Genomic DNA, 13,984 nt, shown 5'->3' with positions numbered 1-13,984 from the left:
TGTTTGATTTATAGTTTAATTTTTTTTATAAATGTTGATGCATAGAGCTCTAACATCACAGCACAGCATTTTGAATGGATGGCTGAATAATCCTAGAATGACTTGGCTCAGTGTTAGATAGCAGTCTAGAATAGAATCCCACCACACAATATAATAAGTTTTTAACTTTTTTATAAAAAAATGAACTTAAAAAAAGTTTATATTTCCAGCCACTCTGCTGGCAGCTCCGTTCTTCTTTGTAGTCTTTGGCTTATAAATATTTTTTATCTGTAACAAAAAGTCAACTGTCATGTCATCTTACATGCACAAATTAAAATGACAATTGTCAAACATTTGGTTTCGAGTATTTAATGGGATCATTAGCAAGCAAAGTTGTCCGGTCACCGAAAATGGCGAATTCCGCGGAGATTCAACAATTTATTAAAGATGCAATATCGAAGGAAAAAGTTGTAGTTTTTTCTAAATCATATTGTCCATACTGTAAACTAGCTAAAGATGTAAGTACTAACGGTTAGGTTGTATTTAATAAACATACAGAAATATTAAGTCATTTTAATATTGAAATATACTCGCAACTTGGTATTAATTTGTTTTTATCTTATTCCAGGTTTTCAGCAAGGTGAAGCAACCAATTACGGTTTATGAGCTTGATGAAAGAGATGACGGGTCATCTATTCAAGAAAATCTTGTACAAATTACTGGCTTTAGGACTGTAAGTGCTTAGTGATTCATACTATAAGCCTTAGCATATAACAAGTCCTTGTAGACCATAAACAATGCTCAATTTTTGAATTAATGGAAAATTTTATTGGAAAATTATTGTTGAGTAATTAATTTATTATTTTGGGCTTGTAATATACTTGATATTCTGCTTTATAAGCAACAAACTATAATAATATATCTAAATATTAAATTTACATACATTTATTATTTAAAAATGTCTTATATTATTATAAGTTATAATGTATTAAAAACAGTGAGTCATAATGCTGTTGCTGTTACTTTTAATTTCATAAACACCGGCTTTTAGTTAATATATGTTTGAATAGTAAATATTTTATATTAAACTTATGGCCAATGCCTTAAATTAGATTAATTGTAATATACTAATTAATACCTTAGGATGTTCTTTTTTTTATTTTTTGTTTTATCGTCATATCTATTACCATTCTTGATCTCATTGTTACGTTTATTTTAAGTGTTTGCTATAAAGTGAGACATGATTGATTTTGATTTATTATTTTAAACATAAGTTTTAGACATTTGTATATCTTAAATGTTATATATAATCAAATACAATTTTTGAACATTGTGCAATTCTTATCATGGTTCATTAGAAATATCAATTGTGTGGTTGTAGAATAATAGCATTGTTATCTATTTTAAATTTGGTAATTTTACTACTTATATAATGAAATATATCTTATTTATTTTATTTCCAGGTACCACAAGTTTTTATTAACGGCAATTGTGTTGGAGGAGGTTCTGATGTCAAAAGCCTGTATGAATCAGGAAAGCTTGAGCCAATGCTTATTGGATAAAAAACAATTATTTAAAAAAATGACAATAAAAATTGTATAGAGATTGATATAATGTTTCTGCAACAAATTAATTTATTAAGCCTTATTTGTTTTATTCAAAAACAAACACTTGTTTGTCATTGCTTGCTTGCTTAAATGATTCATAAATTCATTGTTAATAAATAATATAATAAAGAAAAAAAAAATTATATCACACTTGTTATTCTATATTTTTATTTTACAATTTTTAAATAAATTATCTAAAAGTTCTTTTTTTTATTTTATTCTGTGATTTAGTTTTTATGAACTTTAATACAAAATATTTAATCAGTTCAATCATTAAACAAAACTTTAAATGAATCTATTTCATTTATATTTTAGTACCGATATTCAAATCATAGTGGTGTGTCTTTAATAATTATGTAAATAATGCGAACTCATCTAGCATTTCCCCTTGACGGCCGTGAGGGTTAAAATCGTCCCGAATTAATTCTGGAGATTTCTCCATAAATCCTTCAGAAGAAGTCGCCTGTCCCCTCCCTAAACGCTTTATTACGCACACGGGATGAAAACATCAGGCTCACTCAAGGCCACTACGCGCAGCCTGCCGCCTGCCGAGGGGCCGCCGATACGCGCCGTACGCACTAGCTGCTATATCTCCTATGTCATTGATAAAAGCGTCCTTTTCGCGTAACGCAATAGAGAATCGAACTTATTGAGGTGTAATGCGTGCGAATGAGAAAGAAATAGCTACAGTTGTTACCCTCGACCCCAGCCCTAACCGCCCTAGCGACTACGCGCGCCAGCCGCTAGTCGGCGCTCGTGAGCCCGCCCTAACACAACATGCTTTAATATCTTATTTTGTATCAGACTTGTGTAAACAAACTGTTTTGTGTATGAAAGCATTTTTATAAATGTGCACAATAACTTGTTCAGTGTTAGAAATGTCTGTAACATTAACAACTGTTCCGAAACAACGTGTATTATGGTTGGAAATTCGAGGGAAATGAAATAGCTTAAGGTAAGTACAACGCCGCTTTCTTACAACAAACATTGAGTTTTAATTGTATGACTTTTGTAACTTACAAATGTATTACTAACAAAACAATTATAAGCCACATCATACATATTAGTAATTACCATAAAGTTAGATCTAGTTGAGCAAATTACCAATTATATGAAGCTTCTTAAGTAGACGGTGGAAATAACAAAGTAAGCTCAAAACGAGGCTTGCGTTTAATATTACTTGCATTCAAAAAGAAGAACAATATAATAATAACATTAAATTTTTTCTATATATATTTTTATAAATAAATTTTCGGTTATCACAGTTATAAATAATTTAATAACTAATAATAAAATAACTAATTAATTAATTTAAATTAATAAATGTATTAATAAGTTAAATAATTGTTAATTAATTTAATCTTTTATAATTCAATGAAATTATTATTTAAAATGTAGAAATATTTGCGAAACAAGTAGGTAATCTATGAGTGTTTTCATAAATAACTCATATATCTATCATCTACCTTCCCAGTACTTAATGTACAGATTAATATAAGCAAATTTTAGTTTTTAGAATAATATAGAATTAAAGGAAAATTGGTAATATAGTAAATCAGGTATTAATGCTATTTATGACTTAACTAGTTTCTACCAGCAGATTCTTTCATTTTTTTATTGGTATATAAATAGTAGGGTATAACTCTTTCGGAAAAATGTATTAGCTATTTTTAGAGATAACAATGAATATATAACGAGGTTCTTGAGTCATTGCGGAAATCAATTAACTGTATCGAAAATAGTATCATCAATTCATGAACAGCATATTTGTTCACGGAATGTTCCCTTGTCTAGGAAAACAAAATCATTGTGACATAGCAACTTTTTTCCATCAACAAAGCGTAGCAATACATTCTATTTGTATCATAAAAGAAAAAATTACTATGCAGTTCGTGTATCGGTTCCTTCAGTCTAGAGTCAGGGGGCGTTTCGGCGGGAAAGGCAATGTAAGGTTAGGGGTTGCTACGGGCGATATAAGGCGGGCGCCAGCCTGACTTCAGTCAGAGCGCCTACAGCTCCCGTGAAGGCAACGTAGCGCTTAAATAGCACCGCGTATCGTGCTACGAGAAACTTTGTTTCGATGCCGTAGTGTAGTAGATTGATATTTATAGTGAACAACTAAATATAGCAGAAGAGAATAGATTCCTTTGCTTTATTGGTAAGAGAAGATAGATGAAAGTTTTGTCACTTTTATTTTACGTAGATTTCTTGCATGATGTGTCATTGTTCTTTGAAGGTTTTATTTTAATTACATTATTTTTATTTAGATTTTAAAATTAACTTATATAGATTTTATTATAAATGTTTTAACGATTATATGTATCAAAAGAAATATACATTCTTACTTACTTTATTGATTACAACTTTCCCACCTCAGAAGAAAATTCACGTCAATTCACGCTTTCCGTAATTAGCATTTTACTAAAAATAGTCAAAATCATTTCTTATAATGAAATGGTATTATTAATATTAATTCAATATCATATAGTCATAATTAAGCTTCCCTTTAAATACATCAGGTTTTAATCAACATTTTTGTTTATTTTACGTTACACACCACATTTGTATAAATACACACATAGTTCTATGAACGATATATTATTTTTTCCATCAGGAGATTAATCAATTTGACATGATCATCATTTCGCGAGTCATATGAAATTGCGTTTTATCGAATCTCGGGTAAATGGATATCTCCATTGGATGGATGAGATTACTTTAGCAATCATCACCTAAATCATAGATACCTATATACTATATGGATACATCTGATGAAACTTATAATGTTAAACAAAAAAAGGATGACATTGAGAGTTTACTACAACATTTTAACCCAACTTTAATTAGACTTAATTTATTACTCCTTATATTTCTTTGAAAGAAGTTAAATATCACAAAATATATTTTCCTTACACGGGACTTGTTTAAAACATGAACGGAAAGCTATTTCTCTTTCTAGTCTCGGATTTGCATACCGTATAAGCTCGCATGTCGGTTTAGTTTGAAAAATACTTGATTTTTTATAACATAAAGCGGTTTGTACGTTGTTGACGCCGAGACGCGGCTCTTGGAAAAGAGGAAAAAACCTCACTTATTCTCTCGCATGTCAACAAACTTCGGCTCGGCAGACGTGTACTCAAGTGCCTATTTGTGTTCATTAGTAACGGTGAATTATGAAAGTCATTTTATATCAGAGTTATATCAGGTACCCTTATTGTTCACCCATCTGTAATGAATATAAAATATATTTTTAATCACGTTTATAACATAAAATGCCTTAAAGGTATTTTGTTGACCATACTTTGGGTATATTGTATGAATATCGCGAAACAAAAGAGGCTCGAACCAGTGAACCGCGTAATGCTATGAATTTATAAGAGGTCAAACAAAAAAATATTGGAAACATTAATATTATAGTATATACTGCTCAAACACGGAACCCTGAAAAGTTATTTTTATCATAAGTTCGCAATTACAAGTTGGAAATAAAATGGTAATCCGCCGTTAATTTAAAATTAGTCAATCAAGTAGTCCAACAAGCCTTTGCGATATCCAAAGTATTCTGGAATTACAAAGTTTGATGGAAAAATGTATTAATTAAACGCCGCGAATATGTCTGAGAGAGGCTCATCAAAAATGTATAGAATTCGTATGATTTGCATAAAAGTCATTTTATTGCCTCGAAAGACAAACAGAATGAGATATTAGCTGGAATGAATCCAACGACGTGATGGAAACTGGCGAGTACCTGCCTCGCGCTCGTCGGAGCGGGAGCAGGACGCCTCTGATTGTTTTAGATATACTTAACAATTCAGTTGACACTCATTATTCGATTCAACAGCTTAAATCTGAGTAAGAAGATTTTTTTAATTGTTATAAAAATATATACCATTATTAAGAATTAAATTCTTTATTGTAGAATTGTCGATCTTATTGGCGAGAGATGAGGAGAGAGATGTGCTAAGAATTTCATAGACTTTCTTTCTATGTAGGGATAAAATATGATTCCTTTGCGCTTTTTCGTTTTTTTTTTTTAATATATGTTGTAGATGCTGATGAACTAACTACTCTATGAGGGTCAAACTACACCGCTAACAGTAGAATTTTAAATACTTTGTGATTGAAATAACAAAGTCTACGATTAAAACTGTAAACTTGAAACTCGAAAATGTAGTTTGACGTTAAAAAAATAATAATCGAATGATATCCAAACGTCTAAGCTTTGTGCAGGAATGTCGGTCCTATTACCGATTTTTTTTCATATCTTGAGTTATAATTTTACTTTTTATACCTCAATAATAAAGTAGGAATGAGCTTTTGCAATGTTCTCAAACATTTTGCCTGTCACATTTTTTTCTATCTTCACCTTAATTATGTTTGTCAACCGTCTAAAGAAAATTGACGCGTTAAGAATTTTCGGAAATTATTCAATAAGCGCGTGATAATTATGTTGAGTAGCTTCGTGGCTGACAACCGTTACTCATTAAATATTCATTAGTCTGCAATAAAAATATCTTCGCTTAGTAACACTCATCAATTTCCATAAACTAAATTAAAAAACAGATTAATTGACTCGTCACGTTGATTTACTTTAATTAATCATTCATAAATTTTATAACTATGAATACTTTTTATGTTTCTAGCAATGACGTTAAAATATTGATGTTTGTATTTGTTTCAGATGTTAAATCGGACGTGACAAAACTTTAAAGATAAGACAGCTTACACAATTTTAGACTTAGCAAGGAATAGTACAAATCTATCGAACTTATCTATGTTAGGTTTAGTCGGAATATAGGAGTTCCTAAAAGTAGGGATCGCAAGTGAAAGAGATTTTTGCAAGGAGGCAATTTGGTATCATAAATAAGAGTGAGATAGCGTTATCGTCGCTAAGTTTTATAGAAGAAAACAATGCCAGAGGTTCTCGTAAAGCATCGATATCTCGGTTGTGAGTGTTGCGTAGCGTAGGGGGTTGGTAGTGGTAATGTGTGAAGATAAGGAAGAGGCTCGCAGCGAGGCGGCGGCGGCGGTCACTCCGAAACGACTTTGTTGGCCGAAGCGACCCCCTGCCCCCCTGCCGGACACTAGAGGGCTTTGTTGCGCCAAACTACTTAGGAAAAATGGAAAGGCGAAAAAGGTGAGTTACTTTTTATCATAAGAAAACCTAAAGAAAATTGTGACGTTAATATAAATTTAATAAGTTAATATAAAAGCAATGTTGCATGTGAGGAGATAATTTATTCAAGCTTGAAATATGTCTGAGCTACACCTTTCAACCTAAGATCCTCCATATTTCAAGGTAGAGCGCTTCTAAGTCTTATAATCAAAGTTTCGAACTGAAATTCGGTCACGGCGGTTAACTAACCGTACTTAAGGAATTGACTTCGCTATCTAGCTATCTTATAACTTGCCGTAGATATTGGGAAATTAAATAAATACCTGTATAAGTATAGTTTATTGTTGGAAATTTTGTGTTCTGGCAAGCAGACATATCCAACATCATTAATAAGTTGTGATCTGAATTGCGAAAGATAATAGACTGTAGGTACGTACTTTGTGTTGAATATTATAACTAGTAGGGCAAATAAGTTCCAGCGAAATCGCTAACTTTTCATCAAATTAGTTTCCGCTGACATCGCGTGCGCTTTCAAGTTTGATTAACCGCCTTGAGGCAAACAAATGAATGAGCGCCAGCGCCAGTAATAAGTCGTGTTGCCTGTAAATATATTTGAATGGTATAAATATGAAAATAAGTAAACGAAGTAAAAGTTTTCTCTTTTTTCGATTTAGTCACAAAATAACATCGAGTAAATATAAAAGTATTAAAAACGATAGTAAAATTCACTTTTAAAAAGTGGTTATTGTCACCCTTTGCGAACAATAATGAAATATTTAGTATACTCGCAAGATATTTTGTTTCCAACAACGAAGAAAGAGCAAAACTTCAAGTGAAAAATTTGACCTGTACCATCCTTGTAATAAAAATATAAGCTTGAAATAAGTTTTATAGTAGTCAAACGAGTTGAAGTGTTTGTTGAAATATAAAAATATAGTTATTGAATTGAATTCGTAATTGACATTGAAGTCTTCATCTGCAGAGTATTAATTTACAAAAATAAATTCAATTTAAGGCGACACAAATGTGAATTTGGTGTCTGAATGTCAATTTAGAAAGTCTGGAATAAATTGAATTCAGTAAGACAGATCGAAAAAAAAAAATATTTTCTTTGAATCAAACGGCATCTCCTAGTGGTTGCACTGTTTTGCAATTCTAAATTCACCAAAGAGATTTCAATCTACCTAATGTGTCTGAGATATGTCGGGTCTACACTTAGGTTATATCTATCCGAGGAATTCGAAATGCATTAGATTTCGTGTCGATTTGTATTTCAAATATGATCGATTTTATTACAGAAGATTTCAAAATTTAAAAGTAGATTTCAATTCCGTTTGAGGAAAAGCAGTTTTATTTTTAACACGCTTTTCACTAACGATAACATACATCCCTTTAAAAGCACCTGCAAAATTCGTAGTAGATTATAAAAATATTTTCATAGGAATCTAAATTGTTCAATGTCCGATAATGCATACCTATTATATAATGCATACATTGCCATGGAAGTGTCCACAAGAAACTTTGGTCTAGATAAGGTCTTATTTCCAAAGTAGTTTAATGCACCGATTTATAAATAATATAAAATAATTTCTAAAAACAGCCTGTTCTTTTCACATTGAATTAAGAAAACATTATTTAAACTGATACAATGGCCAGGGGAATCAAAAACAAATTATTGAAAATACAAATCGTCATAAAGGTAGAAAACGCAAAAACTTATCTTATTTTTTGGAATACTACGAGTTCACAATGACACGGATTTAATCATCTACAATGTTCCATTAGTGACTTACAACACGTAGGACGCGAATGGAATGAGTGTTAGGGCCCGGACAAATCTTAGGCTGTAATTATATTAATATAGAGCTTCTCAATATCCACCCACTTCCGAACTTCCGAATAATTTGTATTTTTTTTTTCACAAATAGGAAATCATTTAACAAAAAAAAATGTATTCTAGAAAAAAATTGTTCTAGAAATTTTTAAATAAAAAATACATAATTCTGATTATTACAACAATATATGGGTACTCCGACTGTTCATTAGTATATACGCCACTCACATACTAGAAGAGAGAGACCTTTCTGCGGTCACGACTTACAAGTCAGCCTTACCCCTAAGGCGCGTTTTACGTCAGAAATATTTTTTCTTTATCGTAACAGGAACCTTATGTAGTAAATATTTGTAATGTTGTATATTTATTATATTTCCCTTGATTTCAAATATTTTACTCGTACGAAATAACATCGATACCGTACTCATGAGTCTGAGTCACGTATTATAAATATAAAATGTTATGCCTATATAGGTATATATTACAATAAAATAAAATCCAACGATATACGGATCCGTTCTTTATTATAATCGAGGTTCGAATTTGCCTTGAAGCCATAATAGTATTCACGTAGAACAAAATTTGAAGTAGGGATTTAATACGATTTTTAAAATGCATTGTAATTTTATATAAACGCAAAAAGCAAAAAACAAATGTCCATCTTAAGAAAAAGTTATAAGACATCGTACTGACACCGAGAGGCCGACAAAAATCTCATTTTCAAAATGAATCTTGTGTCTATTTTAACGAACTGTTCAAGACATTTCTGTGCTTTTAAATATGTACATATACAGTTAAAGTGTTGTGTTTTAAATAATTATTGTTTAATCTTTAATTTAAAATATTGGTACAAATGTCTCAGAAAAGAAAGAAAGCTCAGTTGATATTACTTAACAGTTCGTTGTTAATCTTTAACTTATCAAATTAAACCTAGTTGTTAAATACAGTCACTATTTATTTAATTATAAATATCTTTATATTTTGGTTAATTAAAATAAAAGCAAGGAAAGCCCTGCACTCAGTTAGCTTTTGTTCTTCCCCCACACGATTTCAAAGACTAAGCTACTTTAAAATAAAAAAACGACTTGTTTTCTTTATTAAAGCTAACCTTTACTTTAGCCTTTTTAAAGGGCTTAATTTATCCCAATTATGCTCTTGTAAGGAAAGTATATTACCATTAACGTCACCCTAATTTTCCGTTTCAAGTGTCGGCTTAACCTTTGAGGGATTTTTAAGTTTACTTAGCTGAAAACAGTTCTACATTTGACTTGCTATTTTGAATACCATATTTCGATCGATTTTAAGCCTGGATAAATAATAATATACTAGATCACTTGAAATATACTCAATGTATCCTAAGTACGAATAGCTTTGTGTCTTTCTTGATTTTATTTTAAATACCCCCTAATTTTAAGCAGCACAATACATTTAATTTAAATTCGTCTCCATAAAATCACATAATTTCAGTAGGCATTCAGAATACGCCGTTTGTTAATGAAGCTTTGCATAATAATGGATACTAGAAATTTGATTAGCTTTCTCAAAAAGTGCCGAACTCCTAATTTTAAATTAAAAGTATTTGAAATCCTTTATTATAGCTGATTGATCACGTTTTATTCAAATGTTTTTATTTGCTTTTTCGAGTCTACGAATGAAAGGAGTCTTTATATCCAATTAAATTTCAAGCTTGAAGTTCAAGTATCCTTCTATACAAATGTCATTAGATCGTTCTTTATACTAACGAGTGGATATTTATGAATAATGAATAATATAAAATAAAATAAAATAATATTAAATGATTTTGCAGAGTAATTCAAACAATAAATTCGAAATGATATAAAGTGAAGTTATCATTATTATTTTTTCCTCGCAGTCACTCAGATGATTTTGTTTCACATATCCGATACATAGGATTACTTCACACGCATATATTGCTTTATATACGAATACACACATATACACTATTAGCATACTTTTCACTTGGACTAAATTCAACCTTCATATATAACATTTCAGTAAGGGAATGAAGTAGAAATCTCGTGTAAGTAACAACATTAACATAATCGTGAGATTAGATAGAGAACCTTTTTGACGCCAGTTTTTAGTTCATGTAAATATTCGCGAGAACCCTTAGAAAATAGACCCTTAGAAACAAGTGTATTTTCACTTGTAAGGTAAGAGATAAGCTCGTGTAAGAGGTGACCATGATCGTATATTTAATAAAATTAACGAGTATATTTAAAATATATTTTTCCTAGAAGGCATTTTATCGCTAATAAACTACTACTTTTTCCCAATTTGCTTCAATTTCGAACACAATAATTAATATTATTAATTTTTTTATGAATATTCTAAACATTTTTTTTTTGTTATTTATTAATAATAACGTTGAATAACTGAACAAATTATGGCAATGAACTGTTAATAATGGGCATTACTGACTTCCAAAAGTAAAGTTTGATAAATAGAGGTAACGAAGGTTGATCTGAACTGAGTTCTTTTGTTTTAGCCAATTTATGTAAAAGTTATACCTGTTATGATTAACTAATGAGAGTGAACCCAAAACAGGTTTCATATAGTTAACAATATAACAACAAAGTTATTTTATGCTCGATACCAGCGGCACCAAGTAATCTATGCAAAAAGTAATCATCATCATTGTTACATCGCTTATTATATTGTATTATGAATTCCCAATAAAAATGTATAGTTTGTTTCTAAAGTATCAACTTCATGGATACAAGCTCGGTACTTACCACTCTTGCCAGCCAGTAAATTCCGTGGAAAACAGGAGCGGTGAGAGCAATAATTTACTTCCCTGAGTGGTGTTCGAACGATCCGCTCGCTTATCCATCGTCTGGAGTCTGAACGGTGTTAATTCGTTTGGTTCTTTATGGAAACCGTACGATATAGATTTCACGCGGTAGAAGTTCAATCGCGATAGAGCCTTACATGGGGAGTAAATTCATGTCTTTATAACGAAAGAGCGTAGCGTCGAATATATTTCTATATTGTTAAAGAGTTACTTACTTAGTGTCTACTTACTAAACATGTTTTTAAAGGAATATTTTATTTCAGGTTGTTTTAATATTTTCCCATACAAAATATATGAAATTTTTCGTAACGAGTTAATCTAGAAATCGAATAACTTTTTATACTAATATTATATCAATCTATATTAAAATCAACGAACTAACTCAGCGCTTTTTTATCGTTTATATACCTATATATTTCGGTTTTAAAACATTATCTTATAATTGATTAATTCATTATGTAGAATCCGTTCTACATGATGATCTCGTACAAGGATGATGGGACGACTAAAAACATCACAAATATTATTGTAACATAGACAGGACAAGCATAAAAACAATCATAAAAACGATGGTAGGGTTTTGTGAAAGCCCGTCATCGTATTTATGGTATTGCTATCGCATACCAACAACTTATCACATATTCTACCGCCCAACAGTAACAGGTAGTACTTTTAAGGGTCGGTGTAACTGGCACTGGAGACAGATCATCTTAGTTTTTAATGTTGGGAATGTATCGATGTAAAGAATGGTTAATATCACCACGCTAGGGGTGACCACTTACCATTAGGGGCCCATTTACCCGTCCACCCACCTATTTTATAATTGAAAGTCCAAATTGCTAAGGCTGTATATGTATGAAATTTCAAAAACGATGTTGTAATACTGATATTCTCATTTCTCTATAATATATAAAATACGAATATTTACTTGTATCATAAAATAAGTATATTTAAATATTTTTTACTCTTTACCCAATTATTTTGCCGGATACATTCTCGTATTCTTTTATTAATGAGAAACATTTCATCTTTTCATTTTCAGCCAGCAAATTAACAATCCGTTATTACTCTGAAATTATAGCGAGAATAAATGTATTTTTAAAATTTCATTTATTACCAAGTCTGTATTTAAAAATGTTTCTTTTCATATTCATAATGATACAACATTATAAAAGTTTGGGGTTAAGTGTAAAGGAAAAGCACTTAATTTAGTTTAAAGTTTAAACGATGTATCTGTTTTTAAAATATAATATTTTAAATTCTGAAATAAAATATATACATACTTAGTAGTAGTACATTATATTTGTAAAATAAATATATTTTTTTAATAGGGCTATTATAATCAGATTATTTTTAAATTTAAATAAGACTACGGCAACGTTTGTTTCTAATACGGTTAAGTCCAATAGAAATTGTGAAGAAATATTGATACACATGTATTTTAAACGATAAATACTGAACAAACGCGAAGTAATGTACTTGTGTAATTCTATGTCTTAGCCAACTTATGATTTAATTTAATTAGTCTCGTGAACAAGACATTCGTAGATAATGTCGAAATATCGAGCTCCACCGAACAAAAATAAAAAACATGGTAAACATCCCGAAATTAACACCTTTAGTTATGATTTAATTTTATTGCAGTTTAGAATATTTCAGTTTTCCTGGAAACGCACTATGTCAATTTTTTGCTGTTATATTTTATATTGAAGAATAAACATAATAGTTAATTTGGAACTGAACTGTTATTCTAAGTGGATATTTCTATTCAAACCAGTGAACAAGATTTTACGATTCTTCTTTTTCGTCGGAAATTTTGCTATGTGCGAAGTTTCAGCGTTTCGTGGACGTCTTTAAATGCATCGATTGGTTCGCGGTGCAAGTTCTCACATGAAACTTATCCTCTAACTTCTTTCTTATGAACTTTCCGAACGCATCAGTTGCAATTTCGTTCTATTTTTTAAAAAAAGAATAGAAAATCAGTGAGGAAAATTGAATTTATTAGTTCCTAGTGGAACTAAGATACGAACGAACGAACGAACTTACGATATAAATTTTTTATTACATAGATGTTATTTATGATTTATTACTTACAACAACAACAACAACAACAATAGCCTATAAATTCCCGCTGCTGGGCTAAAGGCCTCCTCTCCCTTTGAGGAGAAGGTTTGGAACATATTCCACCACGCTGTTCCAATGCGGGTTGGTGGAATAAACATGTGGCAGAATTTCTATGAAATTTGTCACATGCAGATTTCCTTTCCACGATGCTTTCCTTCACCGCTGAACACGAGGTGAATTATCAAGACAAATTAAGCACATGAATTAGCGGTGCTTGCCTGGGTTTGAACCCGCAATCATCGGTTAAGATGACTCTTTATTTTTACTTATGACAGTTAAAATAAAACACCTACCAATGAACGTAGCAATACTAAATGAGACAAATAGCCAAGTGTTAATAATAACTAGTACTCATGTAATTTTTTGCTAGAACCAAATACATTTCTCAAATAAAAGTTTAACCTTTTTAATCCTTACAATTCTTAGACAAGAAGAATGTAATAAATTCTTATAAAATCAAACGCGAAGTAAGAAGTGCAATATCGAAGCCGGTACGTTTGTTCCAATAA

At 30.7% G+C, this 13,984-nt stretch overlaps 1 protein-coding gene across 1 annotated transcript; it reads left to right on the top strand.

Moving 5' to 3' along the window:
• The first annotated feature begins 272 nt into the window (after positions 1 to 272).
• Positions 273 to 1,790, top strand: LOC124536775 (glutaredoxin-C4-like). Its single transcript, XM_047113368.1, has 3 exons — positions 273 to 497; positions 608 to 712; positions 1,443 to 1,790. The coding sequence occupies exons 1-3, from the start codon at positions 351 to 353 to the stop codon at positions 1,539 to 1,541; spliced, it is 351 nt and encodes a 116-aa protein (XP_046969324.1). The 5' UTR covers positions 273 to 350; the 3' UTR covers positions 1,542 to 1,790.
• Positions 1,791 to 13,984: the final 12,194 nt, after the last annotated feature.

Source organism: Vanessa cardui, chromosome 17, assembly GCF_905220365.1.
Source record: "Vanessa cardui chromosome 17, ilVanCard2.1, whole genome shotgun sequence".
Taxonomy (NCBI): domain Eukaryota; kingdom Metazoa; phylum Arthropoda; class Insecta; order Lepidoptera; family Nymphalidae; genus Vanessa; species Vanessa cardui.
This window is presented reverse-complemented; position numbering and strand designations above follow the sequence as displayed.